The 17,035-nt window shown below is 46.8% G+C and overlaps 2 protein-coding genes across 3 annotated transcripts in view; both read right to left on the reverse strand.

Moving 5' to 3' along the window:
• Window positions 1-17,035, reverse strand: part of LOC125760038 (uncharacterized) — a 210,091-nt gene that overhangs the window by 22,166 nt on the left and 170,890 nt on the right. The gene's annotated exons all lie outside the window — the stretch shown is intronic.
• The window catches only part of LOC119406525 (facilitated trehalose transporter Tret1-like), a 38,509-nt gene that overhangs the window by 20,190 nt on the left and 1,284 nt on the right, over window positions 1-17,035 (reverse strand). Inside the window, exons 3-5 of the mRNA XM_037673264.1 lie at window positions 13,085-13,321; window positions 9,793-9,867; window positions 7,194-7,433 (exon numbers count right to left, since the gene is read on the reverse strand). Of these exons, the coding sequence (XP_037529192.1) occupies window positions 7,194-7,433; window positions 9,793-9,867; window positions 13,085-13,321 (552 nt within the window). The remainder of the gene's footprint in view (window positions 1-7,193; window positions 7,434-9,792; window positions 9,868-13,084; window positions 13,322-17,035) is intronic.

Genomic DNA, 17,035 nt, shown 5'->3' on the forward strand with positions numbered 1-17,035 from the left:
TTTACATGATGAAAATGCTGCATCACTCGTGTTGACAACGCCGACGCCGACGGTCACTTTGAGCGTTTCATGATGCATCTAAGGCTTTTTCCTTAATAAATGTACGATAAATGATAGCTGAGATTTTCACCCCGTTCACTCAGCCTCTCCTATGTGTTAGAGTGAATCCTACAATTGTAATATTGAGCTAATTCTGGCAGCCACAGACACTTCTATTACTAAATACTTAGATAGGGCTCGACGTGGCGATACATCAAGCGTACTGAGCCAGAAACCACTGCGTCCTTGGGTGAAGATGTTGTGATGTCTTCTTATTTGGCAGAATAAAAAGGAATCGTCACGATGTGCCTCCAATTTTCGCGCGTACCATAGGAGGAATACGGATGGCGCTTCAAACCTCCTCCGCGAGGAATGCAAGATTAGGAGGGCTGTATGCTCTTTCGTCCTTCTTCTACTGTATACTGCGATCCTTCATGAATTGTCACAATTTAGGTGTCCTTCATAAAAATAGCCGAGTTCGCTAGCATCTTAGTGAGCATTGCTTTTTTTCACACAGTGCATGTGTGTAAGCTCTGTGTGTGCGGAACAACGGAAGGCAGACAAAGCCATGCCTTGATTCTTTTTTCTTATGTAATTGTTTTCTTGCGCTGCTTCCCGTACTCACTTAAGAGTTCATCGTGACCTTAAGCTTTGTCACAACTTCACAAGCAGTTGACTCTGTCACCTGCGTAAAACAAATACTTTCAAAACTGACTACTCCGATAGCTTCAACGGTGCCTACATGAAAAACAACATGCCTAAATAGCCCTCGGCTTTGCGAACGAAGATACATTATTAGCGATGGGCGCGCTTTAAAGTTCGCCGCCCCACTCGTTGCGACGCGCACGCGCCCACCAGTACTTCGCCCTACAGGGCGTCGTCGCCCGTGCGCGCGCGCTTATCTCGTGATGGGGGCAGATTGTAAGGTTGCGTTGAAGTTACAGAGTGCGCGAATATTACTTCACACGATGCAGCGACCGCATCTGCGAAAGAAGCGCGCTGCTCAAACACAAAAAAAGTAACAACTGTGACAGTTGTAGTTCAGTTCGCGCTCGTCCTGAGTATACTTCTGCGTTCGTTTCGCGGGCCCTTCTTTGTGTTTGACATTGGTATAGCTGCCAAACACGAATAGACATTGTACAAGCTCTCATATGTCAATGCACAACAAACGCTCCACTACCTCTGTGAAGACACGTTTCACTTTTGTGTTATATCGATTCCTATTACGGAGCGATCAGCCATGCTTTTTCTTTTTCAATATTAGAGTCAAACAACTCGCTTACGTACAGTAGCCTGACAACTTCAGATCAAGAAAGCATTCCATCTACGTACTGCGGTATGGTAGCCATTCTAATCACAACATGCGAGCTGTAATACACTTTGTTCGATGTAGCGAGTGTGTTAAACAAGTTCGTAATACTACAGTCGTAAGAAATGCGACAATTTAAATCATACCTAAGAGCAGCGAAAAGGTGCCATACATATATTCATCAGAAAGACCTGAGCAAATTAGCAAGTTTCTGAAGTGTTAAGCTTCATAATTAGGCATTCAAGCAGTTCAGCATGCCATCCAAGCGTTCAACCTCTGCAGTTCTGCAAGGCGGCACAAATTGGCAGTGTATAACAGCGGAGCTACAAACGGCACACCTGGGGTGCTATGCAGGATGGCCCGAGCTTCTCGTGAACTCGACTTTGCTCCGAACTCGCACTACAGTGGTCAAGACAGGAATACAGTTGGGAGCGCTCGAAAGCAGCGTTGTGAATAACGGCTACAAAAACGTGCATGTCGTCACAAACGCATGTGCGCGGCGTTTGCGGCGGTTCTCAAATGAAATTGGCCGCGTATCTGCGTGCTTCGCTGCAAATGTCGTCGAAAGACGATAGAGGAGCGCTGCGTCAGAGTTACTGTATATGCTACCTTTGGGTAGCGGAGTTGCGCATAGGTCTCGCTAGCAACCATCGCTATGTCGCGAAGACTCACTCCGTTTCTGCAGGCGACGTGCCTACGGGTCACCGGTCGACATGTTTGGCGTGTCGAAGACCGGTGATTTAGCTTAATGTGAATGACTAGTGTCAGTCCAGTTCGCTGCAGCGGCGCCATCGAGAAATACAAAACTTGGCCCCAGCGTCAGCTTCTGCGCAACGCATGGTTGCTAGCGGCGTTTGGAAGACAGATGCGCAACTCTGCTACCTAAAGGCTCGTTCACGCCGGCGACTAGCAATGGTCGCGCGACTAAGTAGTCGCAAAGCGACTGGTCGCAAACGGTCGCAAATGGGCGTTTTGGTCGCAAAGCGACTGCTTTGGCTCAGTCGCTCGCTGCTCAATTTTCAGTCGCGCGACTGCAGTCGCAAACCTCTGAACCAATCAGATGCGCAGAAACAGGACGTCAGCCTATTTTACGGGGCAACGGCAATGCAAGCTGTATACGAGCAGACGTGAATTCTATATGGCGACGGTTATAAGTCGCACGCAGGTGTGAACATCGGTCGCTTTGAGTCGCTTTTTGACTTCCAGTCGCAAACGGTCGCGCGACCATTCCTACTCGCCGGTGTGAATGAGCCTTACATGTAGCGTATGCAGTAACTCTACGCTCTAGGTCGGGAAACGAGCTTGTGCAGAGGGCACGGAGATGAAGGTTCTTTCCTTCCTCCGTGGCAGAGGGCTTTCGTCGGCGCGTCGCGTGTTCAGCGCATCCACATTTTCAGCGCAGCTTAAGAAACTAGGGTTTTTAGAATTACGTATCTATGTATTTTCTAACAAAGGAACACACCATCTAATACTTACCTAGTGATGTTGCGCCTCAGATATGCGTAGTATTTAAGTTTTGATTGACAACGTTAACATGTATGAACACCCATACCAGTTCAAGCTGGGTGGGCGGTAAGCAAGTGGTTCAACTTTGGCCGGGAGGCTGAATCGAGTGACGTGCCGACAAACAGAAAGACAGACAGACCAAAATTTCTTCGTTTAAGTATCCCAAGAAAGACTACCGTCTTTAATAGCGCGTGCGAACGCATCAGTGCTGCCACTCAGTCAACATTTCAGGACTGCAGGGACGCCAGTGTGATTGTCGTACTATCTCTTTGCTAAATGAACATCGCGCGTCCCACAGGCGTGTTAGAGGGCGGTTATGCTCTTTCAGGCCAGTTCCTTCGTTCCACCTGGAGCATGGAAATTTCCATTCGAAGGCAACAAGGGCGCACACGCAGCACTTTCGAGCAGGTTGTTTCACTTCAATCGAATATTACGTCGATTGTTATGTTACGTCAAATATTATGATGTTGCGTAGTAGCTCACAGCTGAATCGTGCCGCTCGTTGGCTTTGCGGCGTGACTACTGCGCCTCGGCAAGAGCAAACGTGGTGGGCGGACGCGAGCCTTCCCGTCGGCGCCTGTCAATCAAGCTACTTGGCTCGTGAGCTCGACTTCAAACTCGTTGATACTGAAAAGGCCGCAGTTCAACTCGTGATTGTCATAGTTCCAGTGTGACTGTCAAGCGTTTCATGCGATGGACACTAATTGGCAGTTTCTTCCAGCTTTTTACGTGGCTGAATGTCAACTCAGTCTGCTCGGTCCGGTCAGTGTGATTCGGAGTGACGACCGCGTCAGCTCGCTGTGAATTTTCATTGCAATATACCTCTCCCTGTTTGCAAACAGTGTGACGTCACTGGCAGTGTCCCGCCCCCAAGTCCCGCCTTCGGAGGAGGCGCTGGTTGGCAAGAATGTTACGCCAGCGGGATCTCTGCATAGCAGCGCTGCGTGTGTCTGCGTTACTTCGATAGAGGTTTTTGCAAATTGCTAGTTTCTGAACTCACAGCTGTTAATAGGAAGAGTCTCTGCCTATAATGAACGATTCTGTTAAGTCAACATATGATTTGCTCGTTGTGGATGACAGCCATAAAAAAAATCTTATGCTCTTCGAAAGCGAACGTTGTACATTTTCACGACCACTGGTGTTTGGAGAAATATTAGCATGGCATGGATGTGAACGTACTCAATTTCCGTCGCGAAATCTGCACTGCAGCTTTAAACGATGTACAGCATTGGCGGCTGCTGTGCGCGAGGTCACGGATTAGATTCTCACTCACGCCGCAAAATTCTGATCGGAGATGAATGAAAAAAAAAAACGAAGGAAACACTCATTGGCGCGCGTTCGGTTGAGGTTAACCAATCCCCGTGAAAATTAAAGCGAAGTTTTCCCCGACGGCGTTCCTCATAATCCACTGAGCAGTTTTGAGATGTTAAACACAATAATTTAATCATAAATATTCTCTTGCGCGGTTACTTCGCTGTATCTGATGCCTACAACGTGTTTCCATACTTATTCCTCTTCTTTAGACTGTACACAAACTCGGAATGTCACCTCATAAATATCGAGCCGTAAAGATAAGCTAACTAGAATATGACAAACAAGAATCTCCACTGCTTCCATTAACACGTACATCTCCAATAAAAGGCGATACGTTTATGGTTCTGGGTATTCTCCGTGGTCAACCGTCATGCATGTTCAGCAATGCTAAAACACGCTGGTAGCTCATGCGTAGTCTCACCTTTCAGCCCCCACGTCTTTTTTTTTTTGTACACGCAGCACAAACACTGATATGTACGCACTTGCAGATCATCGCGTCAAATAAAATGTTTAATCCTGATGTCCCGTCGACAACCGGTCACTGCAAATGGCCCTGTTGGACACAACGCGCGCCAATGTCTTCGCAAACAAGATGCATCGTTATTCTCACAGCACACACCACACACAATACTGTCAGTTTCAACGTCCGCAAAGATGAACCGATATCGTCGCTGCCTCTCAACGCACACTACACGCCACAGCAAACGCAGTACCTTTTCGAAGACGATGCCGCTGTTCCTCGCACCACCACGTGGGTTCACTTCTCCAAGTTAAACAGCCAGCAGCTTGGCAAATTTTTCGTCACGCAGTCCACGACACATTATATGTTCTTTGACACATACCACAAAATATTGATAGAAAGATGAAGGGAAAGGTTCAAAAGAAAAAAAAACACCACACACCATACTGTCAGTTTCAACGTCCGCAAAGATGACCGATATCGTCGCTGCCTCTCAACGCACACTACACGCCACAGCAAACGCAGTACATTTTCGAAGACGATGCCGCTGTTCCTCGCACCCACGTGGGTTCACTTCTCCAAGTTAAACAGCCAGCAGCTTGGCAAATTTTCGTGCACGCAGTCCACGACACATTTTATATGTTCTTTGACACATACCACAATAATCTTGGAATAGAAAGGATGAAGGGAAAGGTTCAAAAGAAAAAAAAAACGTGCGCCAACACCGTGCGACTGTACCACGCTGAGCCGGCAGCGGGAGTGTTTTGCCAACCAGCGCCGTTGCACGTGCGCCGAGAAGTCACTTGACCTGACGTCACGGGGCGTGAGTGACGTAGGCCGGTAGAGTTCTATTATTACCTTGGTGTCAATTAGTTAGCGCTAATTAACATGTTAATTATCAGACCTGCCTGAATTAGTATGACTTAGTGATCACGGCCTCGATGACGCCACACTTCATTAGCAAGGTAATAATTAGTTTGAATCTAATTAGGAAGACCTGGGTTAGCAAGGTCTTGATTAGCTTGGTCGAGACTAGCGTGTCTTATTAGCAATGTCTTAATTAGCTCAGCCTTAGCATGAACCGGCCTCATTAGCGCGTTCCTAGTTAACATGGTCCAGATTGGCATGTTCCTAGCAAGACATATGGCTTAATAAGCTCGCTGTTAGCAGGAGTTGGTTCAATTAGCTTGATCATAGCATGTCTAGGTTTAATTCGCTAGGTCCAGCGCCTTGTATCTCTCTCGGCCCCAAATCAGCCGGGTGCATGTGTTCGGGCAGAGAGCAGAAGTTGAACAGGACGAAGAGAGCGCGCGCCAGCCGAGCAACGCACTAGACGGTATACGTTCTAGTACACTGTAGTAAAGGCCGAATTGGGTGATTTTGATGATGATACATGTGGCCTCGGTGATTACGTCCGGCCGCGCGCTGTTGAAATGCGATCGGTCAGAGATAATCTCGAAGGCTACGGTAATAATTATTCGAAAGAGTATTTATAGCAGACATTAAACACTTGAATATGAACTTAAACAGTCCCAGCTTTAAAAATATCATTACTAAAAACTTCTGGCACTTTTCTTGCATGGGTGCACTCCTGCACTAGGTAGAACGACAAACAAGTGAAAGAAGATGCCGCTCGCTTGAAGACGCCACCCTCATTTGCCGGCCGCCCTTCACCTGACGCCGCATTTTATCGTAAACAATGAAAAACGGCGCGCACTGAGGGCTAGATTTGACCTTTTCGTGCATTCGTTCAGGCAGAATGGCATGTCGCTAGAGCTCGGAGAAATTCCGAGTTTCGCCAAACTCAGGCCATCTGCAAAGCGTCCCTAGTTGGTTTCACAGAGTCCCTCCCCGTCTGCCCACGTCAGTCCACGAACAGAAAAAACCACACGACCTCCTTCGAGATATCGATGACGCCACGAAATTACGTCACAGACCGCCGAAATGTGTGACATCATGGCGTCAAACGATGACGTCATCCATTGACGTCGTCGATCTGTCAAAGGTGGGCCGATCCCTGAGGCTTTGCACAAAATATAGGTAGAGCGGCACACCTTTCGTACGTGTCCTGCAGCGTCAATGGAGTCTAGGCACTGGATTGGCGCAGTCATGCGTGGTATGGGTCGACCGCGCATTGCGAGAACGCCCGAGGTGCAGCGCGCTTATGAAGAATGCCGACGAGAGCAGAGGCAGGAGTGCGCCCGTGTGCTCCACTAGTCATCTACATTCACAGAGTAGTATGCCTCCAGGTTTATTCTCCACACCTCGTTGCTTCTCATCTCTTTGTTCTCTGCCATTCGCCCATCGTTAGGTATTGTCAATCATTCTATTTTCTGGTGAGCCACCTCTTGTCCTGCCTTTCTGCATTCCTAAATCGTTTCGCAGTATTTCATGCACATGGTGACAATGTAAGGTAGATTCTCGTCCCTTGTTTTAAAGTTTCTACTCTGCACCCACATACATCATACCGTTATGCCACTCGATCCTAGCAGAGGAGTTTCCTATGTCTATTATAAACACAACGTGGCGAGGAGTACTAACCTGTGTTGTATCCTATCGTCTTACCATTTCAGCGGCCAGAAGCCACGTGACCGGCCCGAGACCGATGGAGTAGCCGATGGCATACACTACCAGAAAGGCCAGCTCGATGCCCAGGGCCACTGGGCACTGTTCTTTCTCGCGGCCCCACGAGCTGACGGCGCCCACAGCAAACAGCGAGCAAACGCACGCCGCCGCAGACAAAAGAACAAGTTTGCGTCGACCCAGGACGTCCATGACAGCCGCACAAAAGACGGTCATCACGAGCTGCGATGCGATTCGGCAGTCAACTAAACTGTTGTGGCTTAATAAAAAATACTTGTACGCAATCTAATTTTAACTGTGAGGCTGTTTAAACTGGCCGTGATAACTTCGGTGTGTACAAATGTGTACAAAATCTTTCATCTTCGTGAACGGGTATGTGCCACATAAATTGGGCAAATCCCACTACTCACCACTGGTCCACAAAATATGAGGAAGGCAACAGAGGGGCGGCAAACTGCAATTAAGATTTCTAGACAGGCGCAACCAGTAATTCAGAAAAGCTTTAATAAACTGTCGAGTATTAACCCAGCGATAAAAACCATGGCCGTACGTGCGACCTTCGCTGAAGCATGCATCTGTACAGAGTGCTTCAGCGCTACGTACGACGAACAAATACTAAGGAACGCTAAAGGCAACAGCGGCTGAGAGAAGGCCCCGAAGCGAAAGAAGTCCTACGCGAATGACGACGCGCCCGTAGATCTACGGGAGGTGTGAACACTCTGTTACAGCGCAAGTTTCTCTCTGGAGTTTCGACATCGGTGTCGTGTCTGTGACTGTCTGTGGATTAAGTCGAACGTCTCTGCGCTGAGACGCAACCTAGAAACAACCAACCATCAGCTAGCTCAAGCCTATAACAACCTAGAAGCAAGCAGATTTGACTTCAGAATTGTCCAGCATCGCTTTCAATCCTTGTGCGACTTACTGCAAGCGTCGTGACTTTTTTAAAAAGATCGAATAAAGTTAATATTGGATCTGCGTCGCACTTTCCTCTGCCAATAACATCGCTTTACTCTTCATCGCTTCACTTCCGGGACATACCCAAGATTCATTGCGCCACTACCGGTCCGTGACGAAACTACGGTGTATATAGTTCGCGCCTCGCGAATGACGACCAGACATTTCGCGAGATCAGCGAGGTATGATTCGTGCGCTGTAAAAGAGAATCATTCATGTTTTCCCCGTTCAGTATTATTTTAACAAAAAGACACTGTGCTTTAATAGCTAAAATCTTTCTGTTCTTTTGGTTTCGCTGTTTGAAAAACCATGCAGTGGTATATGAACGTGTTCATGCAAATAAGCATCTATTGAGAGCATAGGTCGGCAAACTCACTCATGAGTCGACTCACTCATACTCACTCAGACTCAGATCGAGACGTGAGTCTAGTCTGAGTGAGTCCGGGTGAGTAATATTTCGATTTTTTATTTTTTTTTACTTATTTAAAATACCTTAGAGGCCTCCGTTGAGGCATTGTGTAAGGGGAGCAATACAAAAAAGTGGACTTCCGAAGCATAACACGGTTTCGGTGAGCTTGAGTCCGAGTGAGTCCGGTTGAGTAAAATCTTACTGAGTCTGAGTCCGAGTGAGTCCGTTTGAGGAAAATTTTGGTGAGTCTGAATCCGAGTGAGCCCTAAGCGCAAAATATATTTCTTGAGTGACTGAGTGAGCTCCACATTTTTTTGCCGACCAATGGTTCTATCTACACAGCTACAGCATTACTATCAGCCTTATGTCTGCTCACGTTTACACTCCTGTCGACTCACACATACTTCGAAGCACTAGCGTTCATACGCCAGCTCAATATTTATTAATAAGGGCGTGAGTTACGGAGAGAGGGGGGGGGGGCAGATTGGACCTCTTCCCGCAAACTCTTTCACAGGGAGTTCCTGATAAAAATATCTCGTGTGAGGCATCTCTTTGAATAAAAATGTCCTTACTGGATTGCAACCACTGATAACTCATATTTGAAGGTACGAGATCAAAAGGCGCCAAGTAGAGCACCAATTATGCAAGATATTGGTGTTAAAGAGCATTGACACCATGGTCGAAAAAGCCAATTATACGCTAACGGAGTCATGAGTCGACTCACTCAGACTCAGATCGAGACGTGAGTCTGAGTCTGACTGAGTCCGACTGAGTAATATTTTGGTGAGTTTGAGTCCGAGTGAGTTCGACTGAGAAAACTTTCAGTGAGTCCGAGTCCGAGTGAGTCCGGTTGAGGAAAAGTTTGATGAGTCTGAGCCCGAGTGAGCTCTAAGGGCATAAGGGCAAAATATATTTCATGAGTGAGTCTGAGTGCGCTTCGCATTTTTTGCCGACCTTATCATTGAGAGTCGGCGCATGTGTTCGTGCGCTATTCCGTGTTTTCGTTATATTGGTGGTTCCGCTTCAAACACATGAAGCTTCCCCATGCCTTTCAGACCAACTTGGACGAATACTATGAACACGATCCCTCAATCTCAATCCGAGCCACCACCAATCCGAGGCTTACGGAGCAAAACTACCACAAGCACCAAAAATGCTAACGGATTGATGTTTGTTTTCAGAACAACGTGACAGTGAAACGGAGACATACAGGCTTACCGTGCAAGAATTTACGAAGTGACTCAGCCAAGGATTCAAGTCGCACACCACAGCATTCAGGCCACCTTCACCACCCTGCGTGTTGACGCCACAAACTGGCATACATGGAAGCCTACACTGCCTCTCGAAGCAATTAAAACAGAGCTGCCTCAGCACAAAGTCGCAGTTTCGCTGTAAGAACGAAGGAATATATGAATTCAATAACAATAAATTGTAATGTGATACGAATTAAGGCTAGCTGCAAACTTCATTACGATCCACGATCTCTCGCAGTTCTACAATAACGCTGGCGTAAGGGAATGCGACAGCATAGGCAGCGTCTATCGGTGTTTGGCAGCTATAGCACCGTTTCACGTGGATGCACTCACCTTGACGCCTAGTGGCATATCTCCATCGCGACGACTAACGCTCATGATCATGATTTAGTTATTGTCGTAGCTGACGTCCTTCACATGTACCTGGACACAGTGTATGGTGAATACCGCACAAAGATGAGATCAACAAGCACATAATAAAGACTGGTACCTGATATGCATTTCTTCAAAGCGTCGCCAATGAAGGAGAGAAACGGCAAGCGTGCGCTCCCGAGTCATAGGGTAACCTACGCCTGGGCTCATGCATACACTACCACACTGCGCTTTAGCAACATGGGAGGCAGAGGTTCCAGCTTGAGCCGCGAACGCGCGCAGGCATTCCACGTCCCGCTGGCCTCTTTCTTGCCCCACCAAAGCACGGCATTCACCGTCGACATCGTTGCCTTCTGCAGCGCTTAATTACGGCAGCAGCTTTATTAGTCGGCGCTATCGCACTCGAAGCAGTCGGCGACGAAACACCGTTGGTGCATGTGTAAGCTGCATTACTCCGACAGCGAGCCGTCACAAGCTAAGCCGAGGCAAAAGCCAAAGAACGTAACTGCGTCTAGGGCGACTGGCATCTCGACATGGCCTTCGAGAGTGCGTGCCGGCGCGCGATCTCCATTGGTCATGCTTTGACAGCGTCGTCAGCGAATCGTTCTCTGTCAGCGATATTAAGTGTCACGACTCATCACTTCACTTGCACGCTCACAGAAGGCGGCACCACTCCGGCCCGCCTAGCCCCGCCAACAGAGAGCACCGTGCGAGAGGGAATGTGTGAGTGATATAAGGCGCGTTTGTGGAGTGGGCGTGCATATCCCTCGGTAGCTTTGTCGGTAGAGAGTCGGGCGCTTATCGTCGCAGCCAAGAAGTGGTAGGTTCGATTCCTGGCGGGGGAACTTTTCCTTGCTGTATTTTCTTTCTCATTGGTACGTGTACATTTTATCAACGTCATATCCGTCACGAAAATGCGTCACTAAAGTGCTGGTGGACCCCGGCATGAAGCACCTTCGTGGTAAAAGATGAGAGGAATGCTCGTGAGGATGAGCAGAAGAAAATCTCACACACAAATACCACACAGCGTTCTAGACTGCTGGGACGCTCATTACCTCCTCCCCCCCCCCACCCCCCAGTCACACGGCGCGATATCATGAGCACATATACTCGGACACAAGTCAAGAAGAGAGCGGCTTTTCGTCATCATAGAGGGGGGGGGGGCTCCAGCCAATGGCGTCGCCGTTTCATCGTGACCCCGCGGCAGACCGCCTTCGCGCCGCGCTCATAAGAGAGAGTCACAAAGCAGCGTGTCAATGTGTGTCACAAAGATGGCCGCGACACCATTGGCTGGAAGGGGTCCTTTGACGGCGAAAAGCCGCTTTTTTCATGACTTGTAGCTGAGTATAACACGCACTCATATGTCGGCCAAACATATGGAGCTTACTTAGCCTCACTCATGGAATGCATTTTTTCCTTACGGCTTACTCGGACTCAGAGTAACCAAAATTTTCTTCAACCGGACTCACTCATTTTTTTCTCAGCCGGACTCACTTGGGCTCAGACTCACCGAAACATTACTTACTCGGCTCACTAAGACTCATGGCTCAATCTGAGTCTGAGTTAGTCGACTCATGAGTCCGTTAGCGTATAATTAGCTTTTGCAATCAGGATGATAATGCAGTTAAACGCTAGCATCTCGCATAATCGGTGCTGTATAACTCCCATTTTAATCTACCTTTACATACGAGCTATCAGTGATTGCATTTAGTAAGGAAATTTTTATTGAAAGATATGGTTCACGCGAGATATTTTTATCAAGAACTTCCTTAGAAAAATTTTTGGGGTGGAAAGGACGGTCAAGGCACGCCTCTTATCAATAAATATTGAGCTGGCGTATGAACGCTAGTGCGTTGAAGTATCTGTGAGATGAAGCCAGTATCAACGTGAGCCGTCATAAGCTAATAGTAATGCTGAAGTTGAGTAGTTGTCACCATAGGTGGACAAAAAAGTTTGGAGCTTACTCAGACGCGCTCAAGAAACATCTTTTGTTCTTAGGACTCATTCGTACTCAGACTCACCAAAATTATCCTCAACCGGACTCACTCACACTCAGATTCACTAAAATTTGTTTCAACCGAACTCACTCGGGCTGAAACTCACAAAAACTTACTCACCTGGACTCACTCAGACTCAAGCTCGATCTGAGTCGAGTGAGTCGACTCATGAGTGAGTTTGCCGACGTGTGCGCGCACTACAGGCCAACTGCGTCCACCCACTGCGTCCACCCGGTTCCCCATATTTTGTATAAACCAGCACTTACCAGTGTTGAACCGTTGCGAGGAACTAGGGACGCTCTAACACTCGATAGGTGGGTGTTATCAGTTACCATTACATAGGCTCAAGCACGGCTTTTCTACAACCGAACTTTGGGAGAGAACCTACTGAGTTCAGCCCAGAAAGGCCAGCTTCGGTTGGTTTAAAGGGCCATTGATGCATCCCGTGCTGAGCAGACTATGTTTTGGTCATTCAATAAAATATAATTTCCAGTTGTTCTGCTTCCCCGATATTTGGGACCCTAGATAGTCGGACGTACAAGACAACACAAGTCATATGAAAGAAGGCAAGTAAGGTTTGGCATTTCGGTGCACAAAACTCATCTGGGTTGCCCACGAATGTCCGAATCTGAAGCTCTCTAAAAAGTCAGATGACGCGATGGTAGAGACAGTAGAGTGACACGGTGTACTCTATAAGCCGTCATTATAATATAACTGCCACGCTGTGAACGCCAAACGCCGCCTCTGTACGCCTATCGTAACGTCGGTCAGACTGAGGCGACATTAGCCTTGCTTATACAACTTTTATACCGAACTGTGCGTCTATGCGTCCGCATGAATCTCACGTTTCCTTCTGGACGAGGGTTCCGGTAGCTTTCTAGCTCGCACCTGCAATGATGACAGCAAAATAGTGAACGCAGGCTGTGAGAGGGCCACTCCCACAGCTTGTGCCAAGCCAGCGATGTACGGCGGCGCCCCGGCGATCCCCGAGAACTGTTGGACGAACATCAGGTGGTGCACCAGGAGCACGTTAACTGCTGTTGGCGGAAGACACGTGAACGCCTCCTCGATGTGGCGTGCCTCGCGATCAACGTGGACGCTGCTGATGCCAATCCTGTTCAGCGCCTGCGCAAGAGAGCACAGGATACCTACTGCTGACATGAGCGCTTGACGGAATCTTGAAGTGACGCTTTTAGTGATCAAGTTCAATGTTCAGAGCGCGATTGGTAGCGTGTCTAGGCTAGAGGTCAAATTGATGTAGCCTAACTAATTCTATAGTTTCATAGCAGGAATCGAAAGGTGAAATCCTATTCTACATACCATTAAAATCATCAACCGGATATAGCTTGTGTTGTATAACAAAGCTAATTGCATATTTAGCAGCAACTCTTTTTCATCCTAACAACTGACTTTTTTTATTCAATGATAATAATAATAATCCATGTAGCAATAGTACATCTTACTTGCTTTCATACTTTTTAGGGTTACGTGCACTGCTTGTTCGTTGCAGAAGTATTCTTCGCTATTTCTGTCTTACTAAAGATCTTCAGATTTTCTTATTTTTTCGCCCAATTCCTTACTGTTTCAAATTGTCTGTACAGCTACCTTGACCACTAATTGATGTATATATTTCTTTTTTCTATTGACACCGTGTATGGGTGCCCACTGACAGTTTTTAACTCTGGGGCTCCCTGCGTTGTACTAATTTTGTATGCACTAATATGTAAACATGACAACATGGATGAATAAATTGGAACTTTAACTGCATTTTGCACTGAAAGGCTACTTAGGCGCTATGTCGGAGAGGCCGTTCAGAAACGGTGGACTCCCGGTTGATCTTGACCACCGCGGGTGTTCACCTCTGCCTGATTTAATATATGCGAGAATCTTTGCACTCCGTCCCCATGAAAGATCCCCTTGACACTGGTAACTAAACCGCTACTTCGTATCTGTATCTCCAAAACATCGTTGGTAGTGAACTCATCGTAAAAGCTTTTTAACTGCGCTAACACGGAAAAGAAAAGGAAAAAAACACCGGACTACCTTCGCATGTCCAGTCTTCTTCCCGTTTCTTTGTCTATGTTGCAATGTTAGCGCAGTTAAAAAGCCATTGCGTTGAACACCCAGCAACAAGCCCGACTTGGTGCTCTATTTGATAGTGAGCTGCTGGACCATGGTGAGTGTAGCTAACTTTCTCGTTGACATTAAAAGAAATAGTAGATTTGGACATATCCTGGATGTAATGCTAAAAGTAGAAAAATTGTAGCCTGTAAGAGATATAATGTAGCCAAGAGAGGAGTGGCACGGTTGAAGACCTCCGATTAATAAGTAGTTATTATTGCTGCAACAGAGGCTACTTGGTACGTCTTCATCTTGTGATCCGCTGCCACGTATGACACAGACCGGAAAGTAAGTAAGAGTAAGAAGTGCAACGTAATTTGGGCGTTTGAACGCTCACACCACAGAGCCGTCTAGCCCAACACACCGTCTCTATTTGAATAGCCCAAACGATGTCACAGACGCAGTCAACAAATTATGCAGTATAAAGCAATACTTAGACAGTAAGACTACAAGAAACAAAGCACGAAATATGTAGTTTCCTGCATAGGTCACCAAATAAGATTTTTCAAAGGGGTAAGAAAAGTTAATTTTCAGCGGTTTCCGATGCTACACCATAAATCAGTTATAAAATCGCACCTCCACTGCGCTTTCTCTTCGTGCGTGCAGCAAGAGCCATCGAGGGGACTCCACAGCAAAAGGCGCCACGGCAACGAACAGCAGTGCCAGTATGGCGCACCCTACGGCAAGCCAGACCAGTTCAGAAGTAGGCCAAGGCAATGGGAATAGAGCACTCCCGCAGTCACTGCCACGAATAAGCCTCCGCCCTGCGGGCGAAATGATGTAATTGAACATCACTGCAACAAAAGACTCGCGACAAAACAAGTGAAACTTCCGACCACTGCACCGTGAAATGGTTACGAGCAAATTCTAAGCATTGGATTCACGAGCGATGCTGTTCTCGTTCCAACGAATATTTCGTAGTGTAAGGAAAACGACCACGTTAACTGCAGAACAACCGCTGGTCAGAATGTGCTTTCCAAGCGCAGCGAGTAATTCAAGACACCGAGTAACCTGATTTGGCGCAACACAACGCCGACGCTTTTACAGACGACGGTACAGCGTCACCAAGGCATTGATGCGACAATGTGCTGTGAGCTTTTCAATTATGAGGACTGTATTAATGCAATAGAGTGAAAGAGCTCGTTTCGCAGAAATTCCGGGGTCGGTGTCGGTGTTTGTGTGGGCGTCGTTGGTTGTGAGCAAGACAATCACCGTTTTCAGTGAGTAAAAATTTGAAATAGATGCGAAAAATAAAAATAATAAAAAATCTGCGGTTCGACTTTGACTCGAACCCAGGACTTCTCTGCCTGGCAAGCACGTGTTCTACCACAGAGCCACGCCGTGCTCAAAATTGTTTTGGAAGAGCTCAAAATGGTTTGGATAATTGGTTTTGTGAGGAGTGTTATTAACACATGTAATAATGCGTGGCACAAGCGTAAAATCATCCAAGGCGTCAACACGCGTGAATTGCGCTATGAGTGGCTGGTTTAAAGGCCCATCAAATACAAAGCAGACAGACATAATTAATTATCACTATCAACAACAGCATCTCCAACATGTCCACCTGCGCAGCTGCACTTGTTGCCTTACGGATCCGTAGTAGGTACCTCGTCAATTTTCAAAGGGAATAATTATGTCGTAGTCGGCACATCGCAAGTGTACTGGCAGGAGGTATTTTAGGATAGTTGCAAAGGGCCGATTTACAGGCGCACAGACGTTCCTATCCTTGCGGCCCGTTTAGGTGTCCATCGACAAGAGAAGACAGGCTAGCAATTGAGAAGGCGATACGAACACGTTCCGATTACGCTATCGCGTTCAACTCTTGAAGGCGAAGCTCAAGCGTCCTCCAAGTTTTCGTGAAGACGACGAACGCCCCGTCTCCCTAAACGTGAAGTTTCCGGAAACATGATATTGACTTGAAGTACCTTGGAACTCCAAGTTCCAAGTTCCTTGAAGTTCCTTGGGAGCATGATACTAACGTCTGCTCAGAACCTTAACAGACTAGATGTATTACACAAAAAAAGTTTCTTAGAGTATGTGAAACTTCTGATGCGCTTCCTTGCTAATTATGTACTCATCAGCTCTTTATAAATCACGATATTACAAGAGCAAGTGATCTTTCTACATATAAATTATTACTCTATCCTGAGAAAAATAAATGTCAACATTCACTCGACATCTCCGACCGATACGCTCCGAAATCAATCCCAAACAAGTTCTCTTTTCGTGAACTCGCTACGGCTACTTCAGTATCAGATACCAACAATACTGAACAAAATTTTAACTTCTATCGACTTCTAAATGCCTGAATGTAAATATAAAAAAAACAAGTGCGAACTATACATTTAAACACATCGGAACCACTGACACACCACTATCTGTTTTGTCTTCTTGTTGCGTATACGTTTTTCTAGTATAAAAATTTGTTGTACTTGCGCTTAGTGTATACAAGACTTAAGTGACACATGTGTACTTGTGCGTTTATTTTGTTGACTATAAGGGTAGTGAACAAAAAAGGATTTAATTTTGGCACCTGTTGTACAGTGATTTAGCTTATCTTTTTGTAAAATGCCTACTGCTCTTAAACGGTCATTGGGCTCTCTCAAGATGTCTGCGACATTTTTTCGCCTAAGGACCTCCGACTTCACGTTGTTGGAAATAAACTTCACTTTACTTGAAGTACACCATCTAAGAAAAGCAGGATCTCTAGGGATGCCT

Source organism: Rhipicephalus sanguineus, chromosome 10 (genome assembly GCF_013339695.2).
Source record: "Rhipicephalus sanguineus isolate Rsan-2018 chromosome 10, BIME_Rsan_1.4, whole genome shotgun sequence".
In the NCBI taxonomy this organism is placed as follows: Eukaryota; Metazoa; Arthropoda; class Arachnida; order Ixodida; family Ixodidae; genus Rhipicephalus; species Rhipicephalus sanguineus.